Source organism: Leuciscus leuciscus (genome assembly GCF_965113295.1).
Source record: "Leuciscus leuciscus genome assembly, chromosome: 16".
Taxonomy (NCBI): domain Eukaryota; kingdom Metazoa; phylum Chordata; class Actinopteri; order Cypriniformes; family Leuciscidae; genus Leuciscus; species Leuciscus leuciscus.
In genome coordinates, this window is record NC_138740.1 from 26,936,290 (window position 1) to 26,953,891 (window position 17,602).

Genomic DNA, 17,602 nt, shown 5'->3' on the forward strand with positions numbered 1-17,602 from the left:
AACAAAGTCTTTAACAAGTCTTTATTTTCATTACAGGGAAGTGTAAGATGGATTGTTTTGCTCAGTTTTTCTGGAGTGTGTTTCTATGTGTATTAACACTCTCAGATATATAGTTTCTATATTTTCTGTCAGCAACAAACATATGGTCCTCCCCTCAATAACAGTTATTGCTCTCTATAAATCAGTTTGCATACAGATGTGACAATGTCCATGAGTCTAAAGAAGCTCTTTCCACCCGTTCTCATTTGCACTTTCTCTCTCTTTCTCACTCTTTTTCCCTCCCTCCCCCACTCTTTCTCGCTATCCTTTCATCTGCGGCTCAGTCAGATGACTATTTTTCCCTTTCATCAGACTGCCATCATGTCAAGCACTCCTGAACATCTGTGATGGTGGCTGGATAAAAGCGCGTGGTGTGCGAGTCAAAATGTGTGCGCTTGTGTTTGAGCGTGTCGCGATTGTGTATTTGCTTGTAAATGTGAATACATCTGTTTGTGGGCGTGCAAAAAAATTGCATTAGCACACATTACAGTATGGAACTTCACGGTCCAAATATGTTTGTCCATGTTTTTGAATATGGATGTGTTCACACTCCTACCTGGTGCTCTCTGTGTGGGAGTATTCATTCTAAAAAGAAGCATGAGCACAAAGCATTGGGATGATACAAACAAGACACTACCATTAATTCTCTTATAGAAAATAATGTGCGTTTTGTTTACATGTCTGGAACGAAGAGGAATGGGGGTGGAAGATGGAGAGAGAGCCATTGGAATCCTTTTAATATCTCAATTGTTTATCCTAGACAGCACTGAAAAGAAATTAAGGGCAAATGGAGACTTTTCTCCTACTTACATATATTTTTATATTCTCTTACCAATTACTTTAGTTTCAAAAGAGATCTCAGTAATATCTCAAATGTTGCAATAGCTTAACCAAGATACCAAATAGATTCTAAAAGTGTGTGTCAGATTTTTCTGACACAAACTATCTTTTCTACACATCATTTGGTCGTGGATGAATCAGACTTTTCAAAAGATACTTTTTATTTATTATTTGTCTTAGATTTGTGTTAGAACTTTTTGAAAAGTATCTTATGCTCACAGAGGTTGCATTTATTTGATCAAAATTACAGAAAAATATTTGATTACATTTTAAAATAGCTGTTTTCTATTTTAATATATTTTTTATTACATGGCTTGGTTGAATTCTAATGTAGAATGTGGTCTGTTATTTCTTGATAACAGACCGCTGCGAAGTGTAACACACCGTTGCGATGAAAAACAGAGCGTTGCTATGGACGCAGGATTGTAACCGTAGAGACGGAACGGATTTTCTTTAGCGGAAGCAATACAATCGTTTTTAAATCAATAAACTCCTTTTTAAATCAATATTTTGTGTCAAATTATTGATTTATTTGGTAGGTAGCCAGGTAATAAGCGGGATCATGTAGAGCGAGGCGGTTGTTATAGCGAATACAACCCCTTCAGGCTGATTCAAGACCCCTCCGCTTCGCGTCGCTATAACAACCGCCTCGCTCTACACTATCCCTTACATATAATTTTCAGCATCGTTACTCCAGTCTTCATTGTCACATGATCCTCCAGAAATCATTATAATATATGCTGATTTGGTGCTCAAGTAACACTTATAATTATTAATGTTGAAAACAGTGTTGCTGCTGTCATAGAGTGGGATATTTTTTATATTTTTGTGTGAATTGTGATTAAATTTATTTAAAAGCAACAGAAATGATTTGAAATATTTTTGTGGAAATTGATTATTATTATCTTTTTTTTTTTAACAGCATTTATTTGAAACAGAAGTCTTTTGTAACAATTTAAACGTCTTTACTGCACTTTTGAACAATGTAATGCATCCTAGCTGAATATAAGTATTAATTTCTGTCAAAAGAAAAAAATTAAAATAAAATCTTACTGAGCCCAAATGTTAGATCTATTATGACATGATTTTAGAAAGGGTCAAATAGTTATTTGTCTTTTGGTTGACATTATTTCCCCTATCCTTGTGTCCTTGGTTATGTCAGCCTAAAAGGAAAGTTATGGTAGTGAAAGTTCATGTTGCTGAAAGATTACAATGGCACAATTTTAAAGGAAATAACATGTGCTGTTGAAATGTTCTCAGTAAGACCAGGAATGCATATTAGAAAAGTACATGTTGACTATAAGTCTACTGAGCTATGAAAGAAACACTTGAGTGATAAAATTGTCCTCTGGTGTGAGAGAGACGGTAAGAGAAGGAGGGGCAGGTGCGAGGGCTGTGATTTTCTCAGTGTGAGCAGCACACTCAGGCATTTCTCTATTCATTCTAATCAGGATGAATCAGGTATGTTTGCCAGAGGATTACGCACCTGTACACACACACACACACACACACACACACACACACACACACACACACACACACACACACACACACACACACACACACACACACACACACACACACACACACACACACACAAAGTTTCCCAGGGAAGGATTACAAGTCAACAGAAATCGCTATTATGCTTATTTCAGTCAGGGGAAACCGTTTCCAAAATATCCCATCCAATTACGTCTGTGACAGTTTTATTAGTGAGGGAGAGTCTTGTGTGTGTGTGTGTATACACACACATGCAGTGACAGAAAGAGAAATGGAGTGAGCATGAGAGAAACGTGAAGAGCGAGGGAGAGGAGTGCTTTAAATCACTGTGTGCTTTGAATCACTGTGGATATTTCAACTCCTGTCACTCTTGTGTGGCTCTTTTATCCACGAGACACTTTTAGACCCTAAATCTTTCTCCAAATATCCCTGTGTGAAATGGAATTTCACACCCGTACGTGGTCGATTTCATGGGGCATGTCAGAACAGTTTTCCAGTTTTTAATAGCCATTTTATTATATATTTACAGTGCTTGTATTTGATTTTTTGGCTTTTGACCCTTTATTTGACAGATACAGTGGAGGGTTACATGGAATTTTAAGGGGAGAGAGAGCAGAGTGTCTGTGTCTGCCTGTCTCCAGCACAATTTTTTTTTTATTGTTCTTTCTCATCATATTTATAAATTTTTCTCTAGATTTCTTTTCTTTTCATTTCAGTTGTATGCTGTAATGTACCTGTACAATTTGTTTTGTTTATTGCTGAAATAAGACTTTCTTTTCCTGTTTTTTGCTGTAAAAGGACCTTTACATTTGCCAGAAATATTACTTTTTTTGTTATTAAAAACAAACAAGCAAGCTCAGTCCAGGTTAGAAAAAGTAACACAAAAATAATGTAATGCAATTGTTGACTTTTTAAGGGAGCAACACAATATTATAATGCATAAAGTAACATTCCCCAACACTGGTGCTAACTATGGCACAACACTTCAGACACAGATTTAGTTTTTCTTTTTAGTTTTTTTTTTTGTGTGTGTTTATTGCAGAATTGTATGGTTTTCTTGTATAGAATGGAACAATTTTGGTTTTGAGCACAATCATTGTATAAAGGTTTAATGAAGTGAGAGCTTTGCCCAGAATTTCACAAGATCAGACCTCAAATGCTCACAGAAGCCGACTCAACTGTCACATAGACAACTGTGATAGACATATATTCACCTACAATTATTGTCCTAGAATTTGCTAAAAGCATGAATAATGTTTATGAATCTGTCTAGCGTATGTTTACATAGGAAAAAAAAGAATGTAAAAGTAGCGCAGTGAAATGCAATATTCCCTTAATATTGAAATATTACTTTATTTATAATCAACATTTTTGTCATGATCATTACAGTGAATGTGGGATTCCTGGAAACGTAGTGCTGCCTTAGGACAGTCAAAAATTAGGAGCCAGAGTAATTAAGTTACCCACCTTTTGGAGAAGCATTTGCGTTGGCAAGCGTGTATATGGTGCCTGAAAATGTTGCCTCCATTAGCAGCTCACTAGGTTTTGGAACAGAGCAAATATTTGCATATAATGTGAAGCTACGGAGCCAAGAGGAGCTGTCCGTGGTTCTGAAAATGCTTATGCTGTTGAGTATCTGCTGGCTGCTGTCCCTGGTGCTGAAATCCACCTTCAGCAGCTTTAGGGCCGTTTTTACTTTATCTCCCGTTGTCACCGGCTCATGTGGTGCTCGTTTGAAAACGTCATCCAACCTGAGAGCGCTTTTCAAAGTGATTGACAGGCCAGTTAAGGAGTGAGTAAGCTTGCTTTCAGGGAGCCCTGGCTGATGTGTCTGATTATAGGAACTCGCAGATAGGTAGCTGTCATCCGAGTGGATTTGCTCGGTTAGACGTTCTTACTTCATGTTGAATGAAACTGACTTTTCTCCTAAAGCTGACGCCTAATTTCCTGAATGTTTGTTGCAGGGTCACGTGATGGTCTCTCAGCGATGTCTGGAACGCTGCCTCACTTCCTGCAGGAGCCCGATGATGCGTACATCGTGAAGAGCAACCCGATCAAACTACGTTGCCGTGCACGGCCTGCCCTCCAGATCTTCTTTAAATGCAATGGGGAGTGGGTCCATCAGAACCAGCACACTTCCTTGGAGCACACCGATCTAGGAACCGGTAAATACACACACTCTGTCCTTCTCTTTAGTGCACATTCTATCTGTTTCTGTCTTTCAAATACAAACATCCAGCAGTGTCTGATGGGAGAGTGGTGTCTAGAATTTCAAATCCTACAGCAGCAGACATTTGGCTCAACTTCTCCCGCCATTTCATCTTTCAGTTCACTGCCCATCAAACATAGTGTGCTATCTGTAAGAGCTTGAAAGAGACTGATTGTTGCATTTAGTGTTTGCTGGTGCAGATTTTGACAGCTGAAAGGACTGATCCAGTGATGCAACACAGTGAAATATTACTTTCATCCCCCCTGTCAGATCAGTACTTGACCCAGCTGTGAATTGCTGCTTTATATTCAAAAACGTTTGAAAAGCAGCCTGGCCCATATCAGGCATATTTTTACCTTTTGTACTTATTTCTTTCATCTTTATCTGTAATTGATAAAAGAGACAACTGTTAGTGGCTGAAAATATTTACAGATTTTGAATGCTACCTGTATTGAAAGTTTTAAAATAGACAGATAGTGAGGACAAAAGCTGACTTTTTAATGCTTATGTTAGACAATAGACCGGAAGTCATTCACTTCCGATGGAGAGTTCAGAGTGTCGTTGTGAATATTTTGCATAGTATGCAATCATCATACATCATATCAATCAATGTGCAAACAGTGAAAGTTGTCAGTACAATTAAATTTACATTTAATCCTTTAGCTTTTATCCTTACAAATGAGGAGAACAAATGAGGAGAACAACAGAAGCAATCAAATCAACAATAGGGCAACAGTATGCAAGTGCTGTGACTAGTCCCAGTTAGTCTAGCACAGTACATGTAGCAAGATATATATATATGTATATGTTAGTATTAACGGGTCATGTGTTGACGAAAAAGCTTGCAAGCTTCTGGAGGGCACAGACGTCTGAAGTAGTGAGTTTAGGTATGGGGGAGCAGACCCAGTGGTCGTTCTGTAGGCACTAGGCGAACATTAGTGCCTTGAATTTGATGCGAGCGGCTATTGGTGGTGCAAATTGCAAATCAGTGCAAATTGATGGAGAGGTGCGACATGCTCTCTCTTCGGCTGGTTAAAGACCACTCTTGCTGCAGCATTCTTTATCCGTTGCAGAGGTTTGACAGTATATGCTGGAAGGCCTGCCAAGAGAGCATTACAGTAGTCTAGTCTGGATAGTTCAAGAGCTTGGACAAGGAGTTGTGTTGCATGCTCCGATAGGAAGGAACTGATCTTCCTAATGTTGTACAAGGCAAATATGCAGGATGTCTGTGAAGTTTAACTGATCATCAATCACATCTCAGAGGTTCCTGGCTGTCTTGGAAATAATTATGGATGACACACCTAGCTGAATGGAGAAGTTGTGATGAAGCATTGGGTTGGCAGAGATCACAAGCAGTTCTGTCTTTGCAAAGTTGAGTTGAAGGTGGTTCTCCTTCATCCAGTCAGAAATGTCTGTCAGGCAGTCAGAAATGCGAGCAGCTTCTGTCAGATCATCTTGCTAAAATGAGAGGTACCGTTGTGTGTCATCAGCATAGCAGTGATAGGAAAAGTCATGTTTTTGAATGACAGATCCTAGTAATGTCATGTAGATGGAGAAGAGAAGTGGTCCAGGCACTGAGCCTTGAGGCACCCCAGTAGCTAGATGTCGCGACTCAGACACCTTCAAGAACCCAGGTAAGACTTGAATCACTGGAGTGCGATTCCTGAGATGCTCATTGTCATGAGGGTTGAGAGGAGGATCTGGTGGTTAACCGTGTCAAAATCAGCAGAGAGATCCAGCAAGATGAGTAGTGATGATGTGGAAGCTGCTCTTGCCAATCTCAGAACTTCATTTACCGAGAGCAAGGCAATCTTGGTGGAGTGGCTGCTTTTGAAACCAGACGGGTTGTTGTCCAACCAGTAGAGACTTGGTTGAACACGACTCACTCAAGTGTTTTAGCAAATGGAAGAAGGAATACTGGTATTTTTTGAGCTGGATATAATGGTTTACAATAATGGTTTACAAAATTATATATAATGGATGGTTATGAATGAGGTCAAAATTATGCTATCGTTGAGAAGTTTGGGTTAAATTAGATAAAACATTTTTTTTTTTATTTGTTCATTAAATGTGTGCACTGAATCGATCAGAAGAGACCATAAAGGCATTTCTAATGTTTATTTATAATGTATGTGGCTAGCTATACATTCCATCCCAAAAGCCAGTAAGTAGAGGGTTACTCTCACTTTTCGCTCCATAATAAGATGAAAATAAAAATAATACCTATTGGTTTCCCAGGTGAGAGTGTGTTTGCAGACAAATTGAAGTTATTGCTGCCACTAGGGGGTATTTGTCATATTTATTGCTTTACTTAGCGATTTGGCTTTTGGTGTTAACAGCGATTGGTGTTAAATTAGATTTCATGATAATCAAGTATCCATATTTACGTTATTTGATTTAATTTAAAAGAAAATACTATGTAGTAACCTAGAAATCACTTTATTTCCTTTATGATCCTACTGTTGTAATTGTTAATTTATTTATTTTTTCACATACTGCAGTGTGAAACAGGTATTATGGTGTACTTATAACAAGGACAATCCCCTGGAGTTACATGGGGTTAAGTGCTTTGAGCTCTTAACACAATAGTGCTTGGATTGGCCCTTGTGGGGTTCAAACCCAGCATTTTCATTATTATTCCACATCTTTAACCACTAGGCCACACCACCCCATTGTAAAGTAGGAGGAACCTACTGCTTATAAATATAACATCAGCTCACATGCTGAAACCCCCCAGGCTGATCTCGGATCATCTGCTAAAATAAACATCCACCTCAAATGTGATGTTGCATGTGCCCAGCTTGCTATCTCAGCTTCCTCTTAGCACACTTACAGAGATCTTCTATCCGTGCCCGGCATTGGCTATTGAGTCTCAGCAGGTTGTTGGACTGCCTAATCATCTCTGTACATCTGTGAGGCTCCGTTGATTAAGACCAGGCTCCCTCGGTCCAGTACAGATACGCTCAGATCGCATCTCTCCGGCGGCAAAGCCGATAAATCAAACTCGGAGAGCAGGAGCAGCGGTGTCCTTGGACTGCCTGCGTGCCTGCTCGGATTATTTGTCCTGCTAGGCTGAATGGAATCGCTCACGGATGGATGGTTGGTAAATCTGTCAGTACTTTTGAAGTGATGCACTTTTGTGAAGACTGGTAAAGACTGTAAAACCACAGTGCGGGACAGGACGAGGTTGATGCGGTCAATGTGTCTCGGAGACGTACATATGGACATAAATAAACCCATTTTACCTGCCTAATGTTAATAAAAAGGGTTTATGTGAATCAGTTGCACAAGCGCTGGACCATAAAACAGTGTCATTCACATTACAGTAAATATCACCCAGGGTTTGTTTGCATAATTTCATGCATTTGTGTTTGGCTCTGATTCCAGAACAAAGAATCACGGGCATTAATAGAGATGTAAAAGGAAGGCTCCGGCTTTACTGCCTCATGTCAACGCCATCAGGAAGAGCGGCCAGCTTGCAGGTCTGTTTCAGAATGAGCCAGCTCTATTTCCTTCCTGTGGCCAAACACACAGACACAGCAGAGCTGGCTAACAGGACTGGACACCACTGAGATTCTCTGGCATACTAACAGAATCACGCAGAAGCAGGACAGTGTGATCACCTCCCAAGTTCCAACATCATTCACAGCTCTGTTTGATACTAATGCAACTCTGTTTGATCATAAACACAAGCTTTAAAACCTGTTACTACAATTGTAATTTAATGTAGAAATGTTAAAGAAATAGTTCACCCAGAAATTAAAACTGTCATCATTTACTCACCCTCATGTCGTTACAAACCTCTATATCTTCTGTGGAACACAAAAGGAAGTTTGGGATGGAATGAGGGTGAGTAAATAATGACAGAATAAATATTTTTTTGGGTGAGCTACTTCTTTAAAATCAGCATGATTGCAGCGTTAGACTTTTCTTCCCTATTGTGACGTATATCCAAGTAAAATGGTTTCTCGAATAAGAAAAAAATTGCCAGTGAACATAACAGAGAAGAGATGTTGTTGCAAGTTGGAGGGGAAGATTACTAGGGCACGTGAATTAAAATAGATGTGCACAGATAAATAATTTATAATAAATACTGAAATATTAGATGATAAAAAAAAAAAGGCTTTGTCCATTTTTTATTCATGGTGACTTTAAAGGTCTTGATTTAATTGCCCCACTTTTTTCTGCACATCTTTAAAAATAAGATTTTTTGAAAAGTTGAAAAGCCCCTATATATATATATATATATATATATATATATATTAGCATTGTTAGCATTGTGCATGAGCTAAGAGAATGACGATGAGTGTTTTTTTTAGGGTGACGACTGATGATCGTCAGGTGTGTGACCTTGCAGACACGCCTCAGGTGCTGGCGGTTCACTATGCGGTCAATGATTCATAATTCAGTCATGGTGTGTTCACTGAGAGTGTGCATTGTGCACCTGTGCCTGAAAAAAGGTGTTGGTTTCTTTAATAATTATGAGGACTATGGTGGCTTTTATTCTGGAGATTCATGAAAATGTATTTGATAGTGCTCCGTGAGCTGCTGAGGTTTCAGTTGCTCTTGTTGCCTGGGGCGATAATCCTCTTGGCTGCAAATGACTGTAATGTTAAATTTATTGTTCTGCCATTATTTACTTGGCTGCTGTATTCCAGGTCTTTTGAAGTTATTTGATAGATTTGTTTGAGTAACAGACAGAAATTACATCTTTATTCCCTGACAACATCCCTTCCATTGAGTTGATGGCACAATAACAGTTACCAGTGATTTGAAAGTGAGAAGCAAATCAATGAACACGTTAATTTGGTTCACAATTTGTTCATGTATCAGACTGATTCAGTTGATTTGTGTACTTACTAATTCATTGATTCTTGAGTTAAAATTATTTCCCACACAACTGCTATTATCTGCTGTACGAGTGAGTTTAACTTGAGAGCTAGATCAATGAAGGAACCATTCTTTTGAGTCAGTTCTTTTTAACGAACCAGCTGATTTTGATGACAAATCAGACTGAACTTTTTTAATGATTGATTCTCAAATTAGACTAATTCATTCTACAATTGGAGGTTGAATTGTTCAGCTTACTGATTCATTGATCCAGTTACAGCTGTTCCAAATTCAATGATTATTTACAACACAACTTTTCTCCTGTAAGTGAGTGAGCTTAAGAGCTGATTCAATGAATGAATCATTCTTCTGAGTGGGTTCGTTTCAATAAATCAGTTGACTTAGTTCACAAATCAGACTGATCAATTCTCAAATTGGGCTAATTCATTCTAGAATTGGAAGTTGGATTATTCAGCTTACTGATTCATTGATCCTGTTACAGAGGTTCTTGAGTTCAAAATACAATTATCTATGTGATCACCAAACTGCTGAAAGTTGAACTTAAGAACTGAATATTTTCTTTTCTTTTTTAAGTCTGTTCTTTTAATGAACCAGTTTTATCCTTTTCACAAATCAGACAGAATGACTCAGTTTTCTGGGTGAACCGTTCCTTTAATAAAGCCCAGAACTGAAATCATGTGCGTATAGATATTCAAAAAACTGAATGAAATATTTTCTTTTGGCCTCCACAGGAAGTGTCTCACCGGCCAACACTCAACCTGTTGTCATGGTGATGGAAATGGGCTGAAAGAGAGCAGGAGGGCAGGGCAGAGCAGAACAACAGTCAACCAGAGCAGCATAACCCCACTGCTCACTGATCAATACAGATCACACGGCTAAAGCTTCTGATCCTACTACCACTGAGAAAGAAAGATAGACAGACTGAGAGGAAAAAAGAAAAGAGAGAGGAGAGATTTATTTGGAGCGCGATAACGATAGAGATCTGCCAAAGGAGAGATTTAAGGAGTGGAACGAAGCGATGGGCGGAGAAAGATGGAGGGTGAGGGAGAAATAAAGGGAAAAAGGGTGACATTACTGAGATTTAAGGGGAAGAGGATGAGAGGATGCAAGAAGTGGATGAAAAGACTAGGAGGAAGAGTTAAAGGGGTAGTTCACCCAAAAATGAGACTTCATTTACTCCTCTAATCCTCATGTTGCTTCCGATCCTGTATCACTTTTTTCTTCAGTGGACCACAAAAAAGAAGAAATTCTGAAGAATGTTCACAAGCATATTGTGATTAAGGTCTTGTCAAGGTCATAAAAAGTATGCTAACACACCAATAGTCCATACAACCTGTGCACTATACTGTATGTAAAGACCATTTAAAAATTTTTTTTTTTGCCTTTTCAGAGCTTGACAGGATCAAAAAGATCAGCGTAAGCTTGGAATGTCATGGTGAGGAAATTTAAACAGATTTATGCGACCCACAGAGTTATGTGACCCTAGTAGGCGCTGTATTGATCTAATCCCAATCCTAACCCTACTGTCCTTATATTATGTGTACAGTCTTATAATTCGGTGGATCACAGAATTCGGTATAATGCCGGTAAATAAACTTGCGACAACACCAGTATTAACGATAACACCAGGGTGGGGGGTTGTATATAATTTGTGGGTATCAGGGAGCCACTATTCATTTGGGGGTATTGAAATTGCTTTCGAATTCACGCTTGCACAAACTCTGTGTATAGGGAGCTGCGGTACTGACCACACATTTTACAAGATAAGATATTTGTCAATGATGCTCAGGATCTGTTTCGCTCTAAATACCCCAGCATCGTCTTGTCAGCCAAGACTCTCACTCTCATCTCATAAGTGAAATCTAACTTCTGCTGCAACTCTGCAGCTCGTGCTGTACATAGAGCAGAGCAGACGTTTTTCAGTTTATAATTGTAGCGTCTGTTGTCCAACTGAACTAAATGTTTTTTATTTCTTTGTCGGCAGTGCCATGGTGGGCAAGTAATGTAATTGGTGTACATCCAAACATGACGTAACACCTACTACCGCAGCATGCCTAGCATAAACAGTCTAAGAAATATCTGCTTTTGTGTTCGACCTAAAAAAAAGAAAGTCAAAAAAGGCTTGGATCAGCATCTGGGTGAGTAAATGATGACAAAAAATTTCATTTTGTGGGTGAACTGTCTCTTTAAAAGGTCATTGTATGGTGAACATCCAGTGGGCTGATGGGTAAACAGGAGATAGATAAGAGAAGGCACTTGGAAGGCAACTACAGAGGGAGGGAAAGAAGGGCACAGCAAGAGATGGAGGGTGAGATGATCCTCACCTGCTGTTCGGCGACTGCAAGAGGGATTGACGTCCAAGCATTCTGCATTAAGATCACAGCTAGCCCACTGCGCCATGTCATCTACCGCCAACAGAGAAAGACAGACACAAGACCAGATGCATTGAGATCAGAGAAGGACAAAGACGATGAAGAAAAAGAGAGGAGAGGGAGTTCGAAAGAGATGGAGGAAGGGGGGAAAAATGCATACCCTTACAAATCCTCAGGGCTGAATGCGCTATACATGAGCGAGTGAACAACAGCAAAATGAGCTGTTGCTGCAATCCAGGATTATAAACAGTAACTGTTTAGACTCCTCACAGACATGTTAACAAAGGGCTTTGATTCAGGATTAGCAGTTGCAGTGTCAGTCAAGACGTCTAAAAGGGATTTGAGCACGTTTTCAGTGTCACGTCGCACAAATACGTCTGTAATGCAGTTTGAAGCACTTCCCGCATGTGTCAGTGACTAGCATCATTCATCTACATGGTCATCTGCAGTTGTTAATACTTGAAGTGGCCATATATATATACTCAGACTCACATACACACTGTGTCTCTACTGGATCAGAAGGTTCACAGGGACGGCACAGATCTCAGATGGCTTGAGATTGAGCTCAAAGCCAACAGACGGACAATATCCACACACACACATACACACAGCTGCAGCCCGACGGCTGCCAGCAGTAGGAGAGGGATCAGATCTGTTGGTTTCTGCCAAGCCCTAGGAGAGAGAGGACACTTTGGATGAGGCATCTCTGGACGTGCTGATCCAGACACTGAAACATTGTTACTGTTGTGAGAAGCAGATTCGATTCTCCAAATCTCTCCCAGACCTCTCCACTGCCACTCAGTAACAAGCCACAAGCCAGATCTCGGCACTGACACAAACACTGCTCTATCTCCAAATGCTGGAACAGGAAAAGAAAGGAAAGGAGGGATGAGGACCATGGGCGAGCAAAGACCAACAAAGCTGCCACTGACTCTTTCGGAGGCTCCAACTCTGAATCTGGCGTGAAATGTACAGTGAAAAAAAGTAGGATGAAGACGAGAGCCTGCTTGGAAAGCAGAGAAGGAATACTTGAATGCTTTGGGACCAGGAATTAGAGGATGAAGAAAAGGGAAAAAAATAGGAAATTGACTTATTTTTTCATTCTCTTGGATGGAAAAAGCTTCAGTGTTTTCAAGGTCAAACACAGTATAATAGCAGTGTAAATTTGGCGTATGAATCATTTTTTGAACCAGCCTTTTTTATGTTTGAACTAAATAGATTTGCAAAGCACTTGACTGTGAGAAAGATATTTGAGTGTAATAACTGGAATGAGGTGACATGAAAATATATATATTTTAGAATAATAGAAAACATTTTTATTATAATTTTTTTCTGATATAAAAATGTTTTCAGTTTTGAAATGAAAATAAAAAGGCTTTAGATTTTCCACACTAGTTTACATATAAATCAGTGGTGGGCTGTATTTAGTGTATTTAACTTAGCAAGCCAAGTTGAGCTGAAAAAGAAACTTCTTCATTTCCAGAAAGCATTGAACATTGACACAGCACTGGAGCATTGACATTGCATAAGCCTGACTGCTTGTCAAACATAATGTTTTTAATATTGCATGAACAAATCAAATAAGACATTCCCAGCGATGCATGTAATCACAAGAAGCAGAATTCCGCTTAGAACCAGCACAGGGTGCGAAAGAGCTCCGTTCCTGATGGATGCTCAGACATTTCAGCAGTTCATTGTTGGCACAGAGCTTGGCGCAAGTTCAGGAATACAAGATGTTTGTGTGTTTACATGTACAATACAAAAAATAAATAAATAAAATAACAAACTCTCTGAAGAAGCCAAGTGTGTATTAGAGCCACTCCAGAGAGCAATACAACAGGGTTTTGGAAGCACTATAGATGTGTATCTGGGCTTCGTAGTTAATCCATGGCCTCAAGGTCTTTGGCAGCCATGACGGGATGTCACATTTGGTTGGTTTGTTGGAGATTTTCTTCTTTTTACTCTAATGGATGCATCAGAAACAATGGGTTTACTATCACATATGCCAGGGCCTATGTGTTGCCTATAAGGCCACACACAACACTGGCATCAACTCCAGCGCTCTCCATATGCCTCACATTCATAATAATTAGTCATGCTTTACTGTTTTCTACTTTTCTTTGTCTGTATACACACACTCTGTCTCTGTCCGGGGACTGAAATGATGATTTATATGGTTTATTTAAAGTCAACGGTGCCTCCTGTGAAACCGTTTCCTCGGTGGTAGCACTTTGTCCGAGCACTCACACTCACACTCACACTCACACTCAAGCTTCTTGTTGTTTAGTTCCAAACTTGGCTTGGGCATCTCGATTCCTCTGAGTATCTGTGGACGAACGCTGGAAGGTTCCAGTTTCTTGGCTGCATCCCCGGGGACGGAATTGGATGTGACCGAATCTGTATCTGAGGCGCTGTGTACATATCTTCTTGCCAATTGCAATGAATTGAGAATGTACCAGCCATAAATATTTCTTACAGGCCTTGAAAAAAATTTATATATATAAATATATATATATATATATATATATATATATATATATATAATCTATATGTAGATGTATATATTGTGTGTGTGTGTGTGTGTACAGTACTGTGCAAAAGTCTTAGGCACATTAGTATTTTCACTCGAATTTTTTTTGGTTTTAAGACAGTTATTTTTATCTTTTGCTATAGTGTGTCAATAGGAAATATCAGTTTACATTTCCATTTCATTTTGCCATTGATTGTAATAATCTAGTGAGATTTTTGTTTGCACAAGGAGTCTTATAGCACCCGGTGCTCCACACAGAGATCTGATCTCACCGTCATCGAGTCTGTCTGTGATTACATGAAGAAACAGAAAAAACGGAGACAATTTTTTTTGGTGATAGGATAGTATCAGAAAGGATAGGGCTTTATTGTGATAGGATAGTAAGCGAGTTGGAGAGAGAGGGGAGACTGATTCGGGAAAGGTCCATGAGCCAGGATTCAAATTTGGGTCGCCCGAAGCGCAATAACGCTATATGTCGGCTCGGTGCCGACACAGCTATAACTATTTATTATCTTATTAGATATTATTATTATTATTATTATTATCAATGTTGAAAACCTCTCAATTCATCTTTAATGACTCTTTAATGAATATTTAATGCAATTTATTTGAAATCATTTGTAACATTAGAAATGTTGTTACTGTCACTTTTGATCATTTTAATGCATTCTTTCTGAATTAAAAATATTCACATAACATTTACAATACAGTTCAAATGATTGACTCCAAACAACCTAGGATCAGAACTGAGAGACCATAAGCAAAGATGACTAAGCATTGCTGAGCAACTGCCATCGAGACAAATGGGAAAGCTGACGGACATCCTTCTCCTGGTGTTATAGACCTGGTGTTTTTTCCCCAGGTTATTTAGAGGTCTAATCTATCTCAGTATTTACAGCCTGTATAACCCAGAATGCAGCTGTACAAGTGTTTCATTTCGTATTATCCACATGAGACTTGACTAGGTATTGCAGGCTATGTATTCGGCAACGTCACATTATCCTTTGTATGTACTGCTCTCTATCGCAACAGTCAGCAGGGGGATTGTATTGGATGTTTTGGGCTGGTATCTGGAGCTGGTGTGCTTTATTCAGAGTGTCTGCCTCCGCTGCTGCTACTACTGTCTTTTTTCCTCCTTTTGGCACGGGAAGCTCCATTTCTGTTCTGTCAGTTGTGTTCTGTTCCCTACAGGCCTGTTTGAAAGATAATGATTCAGATTTAAAGGATTATAGATGCTTAGAGTCCTGACCTGACTCAGTCTCCCTTTATTTAGCAGTACCCTTTTCATTTCAAATCCTCTCTGTCTCTCTCTCCCTCATATCTCACAGCCAAGCGTGGTTCTCGGACTGAGCAATTTCGAATTGATTTTCCATTGCTTACCTTAATATCATTAAACACGAGTCTCATTTTCTCTCAGCAGAGCAAATACACCCACAGAGACCCACAAAGAGACTCGCATTAAAGCCGCCGTCTGCGTCAGAGTTTCATATTTGTAATTCTCCCTCCGCTCACTCTTAATATAATTGTCTCTCTAATTCACAGTACAGTTTCATTAAAAATTTTTTTCACTTTTGTAACCATTAACTCGCTCTTCCATTTCGGGTCTCTCTTTTTCGCTGTGTGTCTTGACTCGACGCTCACCGTTAGGGGAAACATTGCACTGGCTCATATATTTTGGTTGCATTTTGCAAAGCTTTCTGGATTTTGGCTGTGAGAGGAGTGTAATCCACCACCTCAAACGCCGCCTGCATAATTTAATGTTTGGTCGGCTCGACAACAGTACTAAAATTAGGCTTATGACAGGAAGAATATATTATAGAGCATTTTGGGAAGAGAGCAGCCAGGTTGGAGAGGAGCCTGAGGAATGCTTTTAAGAACTCTATAGGAAGACGTGCATTATTCTTGAATATTTCCCTGTAATCCTCCTTTCTGACTCAATCTATAAGGTCTTTAATCGATTCCTACCTGGTCGTGGTTCTTGCAGAATCACAAGGGCTTGGTAAGTTCATTAAGGTTTTGTGATAAATATCCTGCAGAATTCTACACAAACGAAGCCCTGTTGGTCTTATGCAATATTGGAATTAGAAGGAAAAGAGCGTTGCGGTACAAGCAAAGCTGTTTATTTGGAGCACCAACCCTCTCAGGGAATATGGCTTAACTGGCTTTTAATTTTAGTGTCTGCTATTCGTTAAACTCCATTTAAAGCTAGTTTGAAACTTTTCATGTTGTAAGCTTTAAAGTTTTATTACAGTTACTTTTAAGAGGTCATGTATTTTTAAATGTAATACCATCTGATGATATCATTCATTTCTTTCCATCAGAGTAGTGTGTATATGGGACCAAAAAACATTGGGGATAGTTCAACCAAAAATGAAAATTCTCTCATAATTTACTCACCCTCAAGTAGTTACAAACCTGTATGAATTTCTTTCTTCTGTTGAACACAAAAGAATACATTTTGAAGAAGATGGGTTACCAAACAGTTGATGGATCCCATTGACTTCCATAGTATGAAAAAAAAAAAATTCTATAGAACACACACACACACACACACACAAAGAAAATACCTAAAATTCCATTGTGTTTACCTGTATACTCTGTTACTAAAAAAGATGTAAAATGCCTTGCATGGACTTGTGCACAGAGCCTTGAATCAGTGAATCGTGCGAGAGAGAAGCGTTAAGGAAAAGTTTTTGATTATTCAGTTCTCTGTGCAAACAAGATTAAACATTTTAACAGGTTACACTGCTGCTCTTTGGGAAGAGTAGCTCATTACTGGAAATGCTGCATTGTTTTGGAAACAGTTGAGTTGCTGCAAAATGCAGTTAAGTAGTAGCAACACTGATTACTGATTTACACAGCTTACACACAAAATTTTAATCAAGCCGATTTTTTTTTTTCTATGCAGGGCTGAAGATCCGTGAAGTGACGATAAATGTGTCCAGACAGCAGGTGGAGGACTTCCATGGACCAGAGGACTACTGGTGTCTGTGTGTGGCCTGGAGTCATCTGGGCACCTCCAAGAGTCGCAAAGCCACTGTCCGCATTGCATGTCAGTCTAATCATAGTCTGTTTATTTTTAATCACTTCCTACTTTGAATTCTTAATTTTTGTATGATATTTAATGATACAAAATGAAATTGCACGAATGTCATCTGCTATTACTAAAAATAATCAGATAGTACCAGTGTTATTTTTAGTATTATTTATATACTATTATAGTATTTATTAATATGTGTATTAGCTTTTATAATAAACTAT

General features: G+C 39.0%; 1 protein-coding gene and 1 long non-coding RNA gene across 7 annotated transcripts in view; one reads left to right on the forward strand and one right to left on the reverse strand.

The window, feature by feature from the left end:
* The window catches only part of LOC309477284, a 347,071-nt gene that overhangs the window by 258,416 nt on the left and 71,053 nt on the right, over positions 1-17,602 (reverse strand). The window lies entirely within an intron of this gene.
* unc5da (unc-5 netrin receptor Da) overlaps positions 1-17,602 on the forward strand; it is a 225,137-nt gene that overhangs the window by 146,606 nt on the left and 60,929 nt on the right. For all 6 annotated transcript variants that reach the window (XM_082140471.1, XM_082140472.1, XM_082140474.1 and 3 more), the window contains 2 exons: positions 4,344-4,544; positions 17,250-17,393. In XM_082140471.1, coding sequence (XP_081996597.1) covers positions 4,344-4,544; positions 17,250-17,393 — 345 coding nt within the window. The remainder of the gene's footprint in view (positions 1-4,343; positions 4,545-17,249; positions 17,394-17,602) is intronic.